General features: G+C 42.3%; 1 protein-coding gene across 1 annotated transcript; it reads left to right on the plus strand.

Annotated features, from left to right (window-relative positions):
* The first annotated feature begins 877 nt into the window (after nt 1–877).
* Nucleotides 878–8,600, plus strand: sdf2l1 (stromal cell-derived factor 2-like 1). Its single transcript, XM_026188133.2, has 3 exons — nt 878–1,941; nt 7,701–7,897; nt 7,993–8,600. The coding sequence occupies exons 1-3, from the start codon at nt 1,764–1,766 to the stop codon at nt 8,269–8,271; spliced, it is 654 nt and encodes a 217-aa protein (XP_026043918.1). The 5' UTR covers nt 878–1,763; the 3' UTR covers nt 8,272–8,600.
* The last annotated feature ends 2,009 nt before the right edge of the window (nt 8,601–10,609 follow it).

A 10,609-nucleotide genomic window follows, 5' to 3' on the forward strand; every position in this document is an offset into this window, starting at 1 on the left:
TCCTTATGAGTCCTAATATACCATATACCATACCGTGTACATTATAACATACCATAATAGACCCATTTCTGTAATATACTCACATATCTATATTATTGCTAATATATATTGTAATATATCTATATCACTAAAGCACTTCTGGATGGATGCAAACTGCATTTCGTTGCCCTGTACCTGTGCATGTGCAATGACAATAAAGTTGAATTCTATTCTATTCTATTCTAATTCTATTCTAATATCTGATCCTAATGAGTCAGAGACATTATGAGATGGTGATTAAAAATCTATAAAAAAATTAAAAATACAAACAAAATACCGCACTGTTGCAGAACATGTAATTAATGCTGCAGAAAACCACCAGTCTGATAGTTTAATGCACAGAGCAGTAAAATAAACATATTAATTCCAGTGACTCGTTTTTTGAATGGCCGATGTGATGATTAACAGGCAGAGTCAATCAATCTGCAGGAAAAAACATTTATCAAATACTGAAATCCAAAGGGACGCTGAAAAATGGCACCTACATCCATATAGCTATGTTGTAGGAATTTTAGGATTTAGGATTTTAGGGTAGTTTAAATTTCACTATTGACAATTTATGAGATTACATTTGATGGTTTTATACGTCTTTTACTTTGCACGTCTTCTCCCAGACACTTTGTGAGTCGATCCAATGTAAAAGTAAACCAAAGAAGAGAGAACCTAAATTCGGATTCTATTCTTTTCTTCTAGATTTAATTATTTTCTTTTCTTTGCTATTTTGTTTATCCTTCTGTCTCACCCTCACCTGTTTCTTTCTCTCTTTGTGTGTGCATGTGTTAGAAATGAAGGATATTCCACCAGTGACCATTGCCAAGTTCTTTATAATGATCGGGTACATTACATTCAGTGTGTTTTTGGATCAAATGAAGTACTCCCCCGTGCTCAGAGGGCAACTGGATTGTATCGATACAAAGTGACAATAACTATATTATTTAAACGTTTCAGAAAGGCCAGAAGAGAGATCAGAGGCTGACAGCTGACTATGAATGATGACAGCATAATGATTCAGTGCACTGGCATGAACATAAGTGCACTTTCGTGGTCAAGACAATACATAATTAATACATAATTTTTTCTCTGTCTTGTATGTATAGAAATACGCTTCTAAATTAGATAACATAAACACATCTAGACTAGACAGGTTACTGTGTATGTTACATTGTACAGGTGGTGGGTGCCATGTGTCCCATCTCCTCCCGCTCTCTTCTCCCTTCCCCTCACTGCCAACTGGTAGTAGCTGATAGCTATCTGGAGGAAGAGCCTTTGCAGTCAGCGACGACCTGAAACATCACCAAATGCTATTTCGTCCTTTGAGAAGATTTTTTATTTTATTTTACTGTTCACAGTATTTGTTAAGTAGATTTGACCTGAATCCATCTGAGTGGCAAAACCACATCTTATCTTGTCTATTTCGGCTCATCTGAGTTCCCAGGACAACTAATGTTTATGCCAATGTACCACGGTTATCCAATCATCATCATCATCATCATCATCAGAGGGACAGGCAGTTTAAATCGGGAATAACGTGTGAGGGGCGGAGCTGCTTCTGCATGAATCCTACTACTGTTTGTCGTTAACTGTTATAACGACGCATATGCCTATTCTGACCAATCACGTGTTGACATTGTCTTCCGTATTTTAGGACTTGTCAAGTGGTGATTGGTGGAAAGCAGCATTGCGGTTCGGAAGTGAGTGCCGGTCATGACAGCAGAGACACAAAGATGGAGGTGGTTGGTACTATCCGCGGGCTCATCAGGTCGTTGCTCTTCTTGCTGCTGTGGTCCAGCTGTGAAGGACGAGACTCGGAGCTCAGTTATGTGACCTGCGGCTCCCTAGTCAAACTGTTTAACACCAGACACAACGTCCGACTGCACTCCCACGACGTTAAGTACGGCTCAGGTAAGTGTTCAGAGAGCTGCCGGTGTACGGCCACAGCAGCTCTGATGCGTCAGCATTGCGCTTACTGTGCTAGAAGAGCTTTGTAGAAGCAAAAAATACCCGGAAATTCAACCCGAGCACAACTTCCGACTACCTTTCCCCACGCTGAAGTTAAGAAGTGGTTCGCTCCATGATTGCATGTCTTAGTTAGTCTTTGGGAGCGTGCTGCTTTTGTGCTATAAGCACAAGAATGAGAAACTGATATTCCCATCAGTGCAGTTTGGCATTATAGAGTTACCTGCTTTATAAGAGCATCCATTAAGTCAGTGAGTTTGGGGTCGTCCCCATCAAGCACCAGGGTTAGGCTGACTTTCACATCTGCCATTTGGTAGAGAGGCTTTAAGTAAGGTTTGCATACTGTAACAGTGACTCACTGAAACTATGAAACTCACTTCTTTTTCATATCGTACGGTCCTAGCAGATGTTTCGGCCTTGTCCCTGAAAGTTGCTAGTTTGAAAGCGAGGTAATGCTTGTTACATGTGTAGCCAGCCTGGGACAAGTGCACATCCACTTTAGCCTCATGTGACGTCAAACTTTCTCAGATAAGTCATTTTAGAAGTGAATATAGCTGAAATCATAGAACAGCCTAGACTTTAACTGATGTCAAGTCAGCTTGCACTGACGTCTCTTTTGGGTCTCACATTTAAATGACAAAATCAACAGATGTAGATATTATGTCTGCTTCATTTGTTATGGAATGACAGTTGAGCAGGCCTCACCCAGCTATCAAGCTACTTGTCAGTCAGTTTTCTGTTAATTTTTTGAACCATTGAAATCGGACATGTGTATAAAGATGACTGTGGATTTTGTAAAGCTGCTTAAATGAAATGTGGTGGTCTACAGGTATATTTGTCCCACAAAATATGGACCAAACTGTCCTGTAATAGTGGGAAAGGCAGGGCACACCTGGACAGGTCACTAGTCTGCACAAAGGGCAGTGGAGAACATTCAAACTCCACACTGAATCTAACTGTAGTCAGAACATTATAAGTTTGACAGGCTGCATCACAGAATAGAATATTCAATTTATTGAGCTTAACATAAAGGGTAATTGGCTCCACATATTAAGCACACAGTTACAAATCTGGGCTTTATATTGGATGGTGATTGTAAAATGGACAGACAAATGGCGTAGCATCTTTCATTTTAGAAAAACGGGTAAAGGTAAAAACCTATTCTCTGCAGGCAGCAGAGACAGTAAAACATGCCCACCCCTTCCTTATTGCGACTTTTAGTTAGGAGAAGTTGGAGATCATGCAGCATCATACAACAAAGTTGACATCCTGTCCACTGTTGCAAGCTGGCATTCCTGCAGGTCATGTACAGCTTGATTTTCGTAACCTGGCACATTGTGCCGTTACTGCTGCAGCTGGGTTGAAGACCGTATCATTTTGTCGGTTTTTACCCCTATTTTAATGACATATCAGTGCAGAAGCTCAAAGATGTACAGATAATACAGAAAGACATGTTGCAACAGTTTGAAAGGGTGAGACTTTGTGGAAAATACTTTGAAAACACGCACTGCAATGTCTTTGCTTCTAGTTTTCTTCTACTATATGAGTGCTGATGTGGCGGTATTGTCAGGTGGGAACATCTTGAGTCTCTAACCCATTCAAAACCCCAACTCACACCTTATGTCAAGTGACCTCAGTAGGTCACATGATAGGGTGGGCCAAGGTGTCACAGTGGTTTCAAGTGAAATCTCTGGGAAACGCAGCTAGCATCTCAAGCTTCAGTGATTTAGTAATGTAACATATTAGTTTTGTTTTTCTAAGCTCTAATGATGATGTTGATATTTATATAACAAAGGAATGGCCCACACCTGCCCATGAAATTCAGTTACAAAACAAATCTGGTTTCTTGCAAGTGTTGTTTGGGCAGAGCTGTAATGGCAGCTGCACTAGCTGCAGTCTTCCACGTGTATTTTTTTTCCTGTGCTAGTGGTTGCTCTTTTCCTGTCAGCATGTAAGGATGGACAAGAACAATTATAAATGTATGCTAGACTCATCTGTTCTGGAAAAACTGCAGCCTTGGTACATAAGCTCCCTACCATGCCAGTGGTACTTGACAGATAATTAAATAAATACACATTATTATAAATATTATATCAAAGGGTATCATAAGTATCAATTCTGGTGACATCCCTGATATATAACAATATAAAATATATACTTAAAGTCTGAACAGGGACGTCCACTTTTACACAAGATCTTCAACATGTGGATGTGACAGGATCTGATGTTGAATAATCTTGTGTACAGAGCGAGACTGATGGGGTAGCGAGCTATGTTGACCTTAAAGCCTTTCTTTCTATGTCAAAAAATTGGCCCTCTTTTTGCCCAGCTAAATCACCATAGCAACTTATTCACCATGTGTTTTGGTTCAAAATTGTCTGCAAGAGATTCTTGAATGTTTAAGTGCATTAGACTGCTGTTCAACTTCACTGTCAGCTGTAAAGTACCAGCTGAGACTGCACTGTGTTGTCACTGGAATGTGCATGTGTTCAGCTGGTGCTGCAGAATGGCCAAATGTTTTCATACATAATTCTAATTAAGCTGCTTGTTCTCATTTATACTGCTAGAATTACAACTACTAGGACACAGGACATACACCAAGAATGAATGAATCAATGAATCTAATTAATTTCACTGTGATCTTCAGACAAAAGTGAAGTGTTTTCTACGTCTCCTATATTAGGCTGTGTGACAGTAACATTTTTACGCTATCAGTATTAATGTTAATAGTGATTTTTCTACTGCATTAAACTCTTGTCCTACTTGCAAAAGCATTACGTTTTACTGTTATATTGTCTTGATGTTCTTGTTTGGATTTTTGTCGTTGTCATCGTCATCTCTATCATCATTAGATCGTGTCTGATTGGAGTAGCCCACACTCAATGGGATGATGCAGTCCTTTTCTCGTGAGTGCGCTCAGAACCTGAAGTAGAGAGCCTGACTTATCACAGAAACCCAATAACAATCATGGCAATATACATTTCCTCCAAATAGCATTTCAGTTTTGTTATGGTAGTCAATGTTCAAAGAAAACTCAACTGTGTTGAACTTCCTTCATCGTTCACTCCTTCTGTCAGGAAGGCTTTATATCCTACGTCCCGATGAACAGAATTAAGTTTTTAGGATTTCATTACCTGGAAGATACCATAGAATAGTTTGTAACAACGCTGCTAGTTTCCTCTCAAGTATAAACCTACAGACTGCACACAGTCTCCAGCAATTTCTAACGGAAGAGTTTTATTCTATATCAAAAACCTATTGATTGTCCCTCAGCAGCACCTGTTGATCTACTTGTTGTTTTCAGAGAGAAGTGCATATTCAATTCAATTCAATTTTATTTATATAGCGTCAAATCACAACAACAGTCGCCTCAAGGCGTACAGTAGATCCTACAATAATAGATACAGAGAAAAAAAAAAACAATCATATGACACCCCCCCCCCCCCCCCCCCCTTATGAGCAAGCACTTTGGTGACAGTGGGAAGAAAAAACTCCCTTTTAACAGGAAGAAACCTCCAGCAGAACCAGGCTCAGGGAGGGGCGGCCATCTGCTGCAACCGGTTGGGGTGAGAGAAGGAAAACAGGATAAACACATGCTGTTGAATAGACAGAGATGAATAACGGGTACGATTCAATGCAGAGAGGTCTATTAACACATTGTGAGTGAGAGAGGTGACTGGAAAGGAAAAGCTCAATGCATCATGGGAATCCCCCAGCAGCCTACGTCTATTGCAGCATAACTAAAGGAGGATTCAGGGTCACCTGGTCCAGCCCTAACTATATGCTTTAGCAAAAAGGAAGGTTTTAAGCCTAATCTTGAAAGTAGAGATAGTGTCTGTCTCCCGAATCCAAACTGGGCGCTGGTTCCACAGAAGAGGGGCCTGAAAACTGAAGGTGGGCCATTTATATGGATACACTGTAATAACATGGGAATGGTTGGTGATATTAAAGTCCTGTTTGTGGCACATTAGTATATGTGAGGGGGCAAACTCTTCAAGATGGATGGTGACCATGGTGGCCATTTAGAAGTCGGCCATCTTGGATACAACTTTTGTTTTTTTTCAATAGGAAGAGGGCCATGTGACACATCAAACTTATTGGTAATGTCACAAGAAAAACAATGGTGTGCTTGGTTTCAATGTAACTTTATTCTTTCATGAGTTATTTACAAGTTTCTGACCACTTATAAAATGTGTTCAATGTGCTGCCCATTGTGTTGGATTGTTAGTGCAACCCTCTTCTCCCACTCTTCATACACTGACAGCAACACCGCAGGAGAAATGCCAGCACAGGCATTACAGTATTTGTAGTTTCAGGTGCTGCACATCTGGTATCTTCACACCATAGACAATTGCCTTCAGATGACCCCAAAGATAAAAGTCTAAGGGGGTCAGATTAGGAGACCTTGGGGGCCATTCAACTGGCCCACGGCGACCAATCCACTTTCCAGGAAACTGTTCATCTAGGAATGCTCGGACCTGGCACCCATAATGTGGTGGTGCACCATGTTGCTGGAAAAACTCAGGGAACGTGCCAGCTTCAGTGCATAAAGAGGGAAACACATCATCATGTAGCGATTTCAAATATCCAGTGGCCTTGAGGTTTCCATTGATGAAGAATGGACCCACTATTGTTTTACCCCATATACCACACCAAACCATCACTTTTGTTGGTCCAACAGTCTTGGAGGGATCCACCCAATGTGGGTTAGTGTCAGACCAATAGCGGTGGTTTTGTTTGCTAACTTCACCATTCACATAAAAGTTTGCCTCATCACTGAACAAAATCTTCTGCGTGAACTGAGGTTCCTGTTCCAGTTTTTGTTTTGCCCATTCTGCAAATTCTGTGCGCCAATTTGGGTCATCCTCGTTGAGATGCTGCAGTAGCTGAAGTTTGTAAGGGTGCCATTTGTGAGTAGCTAATATCCGCCGAAGGGAAGTTCGACTAATGCCACTCTCCAGTGACGTGCTATGCTGTGGGCTCTTGCTGAATGAAGCTAGGACAGCCACTGCTGTTTCTTCATTAGTGACAGTTTTCTTGCGTCCACATATTGGGCAAATCCAACACTGAACCAGTTTCGCGAAACTTAGCAAGCAGTTTGCTAACTGTAGCATGGGAGATGGGTGGTCTCGTAGGGTGTCTTGCATTGAAATCTGCTGCAATGACCCGGTTACTGCGTTCACCAGATATCAACACAATTGTGATCCGCTCCTCACGTGTTAACCTCTTTGACATGTCAATGGCTGTGAACAAAGAGAAACTTGTAAATAACTCATGGAATAATAAAGTTACGTTGAAACGTTATTTACGTTGTTATTTTGGTTAGTAATGTTCTTGCTGTGCCATAACATCTAATTAGTGATTTCGATGGAATGCAGACTGTTATTGAAGTAAATGGGCAGAGTTGGAGATCATCTGCAGAAGGTTTTGGTTATATTAGCAAACCTTGAGAATGAAATTGTATATAATGGGCATATAGCCTGTTCTATGAGCACAATGCTCAACAACAAGTCTTTATCTACTTGGCTGCTGAATCTTAACAGGCTTGCATGCACTGAGCACTCTGTGCTTCATTGGTGGAACAGTAATTAATAATTAAAGATCAAAAGTACTATAAATGCATGATGCCTCGATGCCGTGTGTGTGTGTGTGTGTGTGTGTGTGTGTGTGTGTGTGTGTGTGTGTGTGTGTGTGTGTGTGTGTAGGCAGTGGACAGCAGTCTGTAACTGGAGTGGAGAACGCAGATGATGCCAACAGCTACTGGCAGGTTCGTGGGAAGCCCAACAATCCATGTCTGCGTGGTGCTCCCATCAAATGTGGCCAGGCCATTCGCATCACACACATGAAGACTGGACGAAACCTCCACACACACCACTTCAGCTCTCCTCTGTCTAATAACCAGGTCAGACACACACAACTGTTTCTCTTGCTCTTTTAAACACATGTGGATTTTCACCAGGGTACAAATGCTTCCCTTCTCCTCTGCACCATCCACAGGAGGTGAGTGCTTTCGGAGAGAATGGCGAGGGTGACGACCTGGACGTGTGGACGGTTCAGTGTGAAGGCATTCACTGGGAGCGCGACGAGGCTGTGCGCTTCAAACACTTGGGCACAGACGTCTTCCTGAGTGTGACGGGCGAACAGTATGGCCACCCCATACGTGGACAGCGGGAGGTGCACGGCATGAGCTCCCCCAATCAGCACAACTGGTGGCGTACTATGGAGGGTGTCTTCATCCAGCCCAGCCAGGAACCGCTGCGCCACGATGAACTCTGACATCATCATCATCATCATTAGGAGACATGAGCATGGACATGCTTCTGCCTGGACCTGATGTATGACTTGACTGAGAAATCTTTTCTATGTGAAGCACTCGGGGTGTTTTGTGACATGAAGGGGGTTGGCAGGCATTATTTGTGTGTACGTAGTGTAGCCTCAATATGTTCTTTCAGCTTCTTCCTTGGAGAATGTGATGAGGGATAACATTGAGCCAGGGGAGATGCATGAGGATGGCTATAGCCCTGAAGAAAACTATCATTTGATTAATTTTGTCCAGAAATACATAATGACATGTACTGTATGTAATAAAGCCTTTCTTTATTTCATATTTGGTGTATATAGGTGTAATTAGAGCACACTTCACTGTCTGTCTTTTCGCCACTGTTCCTGTGTTTGCAAGGTTCTGGTATCTGGATTCTTTGCTGAGCTTATCTAAGCTTAGCAGGTTGTCTAGATGTCTCCTGCTACCTTAACTCTAGCTGCTGCATTGGGATTGGCACAACACAAGACTGGCTCCGTTATTGATCCTGTCAGCCTTTGTTTACACTGCAGTGTACAACCTGCCAGACTCACAAGGTGGCAGAATACTCCACCTCAGTGCTGAGTCCAATTACAATGCTTGGTTATTTATTGTAATTTGTAACAGTTGATTGTTTTACTGCGCTTTTGTAGAGTGTTGCAATGGAGGAAAACCCTTATCTTGTGACCCCATAGTCCCCCGTAGCACAATGTTGGAGGTCTTTCACAAAGGGACCACAAGCACTCTGCTCACTGTGAGTTTTCTACTGTGGCTCAGGAGATCGAGCAGTCTGGGCAAGATACTAACCCTACGTTGCAGTATGAAAGTGTGTGAATGTTAGAAAGCGCACTCTAGTTTTTTCATAAAGGCAAACTTTAAGAATGGCTCTGTGATGGAGATCAGGGCCCGTATCCCTAAAGAATCTTTGTGCAAAAAGTGGCTCCTAGCGGCCAAATTCTAAGAAAATTCTCAGAGTCATGACGTTTTCTTAGAATTTCCCCTAAAAGTGACACGACTATCCCAGTTAATATAAAAGCTATTCCTCAAGATTCCTAGTGCTTAAAAGGGCTCCTAAGGTGAGATCTGCTAAGAGCAGGGAAGAGGACTTTTAGTGGCTTAGGAGTTCCCCTAATGGCCAACAGAAGAGGCAGGAGAGATGTCCTGCAAACACTGGATGACAGGGAATTATTGAGACGCTACAGATTGGATCGTGCAGGAATCATGTTTGTGGTGGATCTCCTTAGAGATGCAATTACTTCACCAACTCGACGCCACAACGCTATTACACCGGAGACTAAAGTAATCACAACCCTGAGGTATTTGGCAACCGGGAAAATGCAACAATGCAGCAGTGATGACTTGGGTCTGTCCCAATCCTCCATCAGCAGTCATCACCCAAACACTGACAGCTTTGTCACAACCTAATATTGTGAGACAATTTGTTTCATTCCCGCTGGATGCCCGCACTTTACACACACATAAAAGGGCATTTATGGACATTGCAGGATTCCCTGGCGTTGTGGGTGTAATTGATGGAACACATGTGAGAATAATTGCACCATCAGAGGACGAGGCTGTCTTTGTTAACAGGAGGAATTTCCACAGCATCAATGTGCAAATAGTATTCAATGCGGCCTGTAAGATTTTGGACATTGTGGCTAAATGGCCAGGCTCCACACATGATGCGAGAATGCTCTCCGAGAGTAGCATCAGACAGCTTTTTGAGAGACGCTATGTGCCAGCTAATTACCACTTGTTAGTGGACAGTGGCTACCCATGCAAACCATGGCTCCTTACACCTTACCTCCAGCCACGCCAAGGGCCCCAACTAAACTATAACAGGTAAGCCAAACAATACAAAAATCATGGAAATGAAATGCAAGCAATATGTTGGAGCATCCAAGTAGTGCAATATTTCCATCAAATAATTAAAGGTCTCTGTATTCTATTGTAGGGCCCACAAGACAACAAGAGCAGTGGTGGAGCGTGGCATAGGCCAGCTTAAGAGGCGCTTTCATGTTCTCCACAGAGAGGTGCGGCTGAGGCCTGAAAAAGTCAGCAAAGTCATCATAGCCTGTGCAATATTACACAATATTTGCAAGGTTAGACAGATTGCAGAACCTCTGGAGGATGGTGGTGAAGAAGATATTTACATTCCACAGGGGAACCTAGCCCAGAGTGGACTGCCTTACAGGGCAAACTTCACAAATTTACATTTCAGGCAAGCTGTAGCCCCATGTCTTTTGAGAACTTGTGATGGTATTAAGAACTACCACAGTTTTACTGCACATCACCTGCAATTGTTAAATGCAAGAC

This window comes from Astatotilapia calliptera, chromosome 12 (assembly GCF_964374335.1).
Source record: "Astatotilapia calliptera chromosome 12, fAstCal68.1, whole genome shotgun sequence".
In the NCBI taxonomy this organism is placed as follows: Eukaryota; Metazoa; Chordata; class Actinopteri; order Cichliformes; family Cichlidae; genus Astatotilapia; species Astatotilapia calliptera.

Excerpts from the sequence above, each read along its gene's own strand:
- sdf2l1 (XM_026188133.2), top strand. The coding sequence starts at position 1,764 with ATGGAGGTGGTTGGTACTATCCGCGGGCTCATCAGGTCGTTGCTCTTC. Across the intron at positions 1,942-7,700 it reads CGACGTTAAGTACGGCTCAG|GCAGTGGACAGCAGTCTGTA; the intron begins GTAAGTGTTCAG and ends GTGTGTGTGTAG. Across the intron at positions 7,898-7,992 it reads CTCCTCTGTCTAATAACCAG|GAGGTGAGTGCTTTCGGAGA; the intron begins GTCAGACACACA and ends CACCATCCACAG.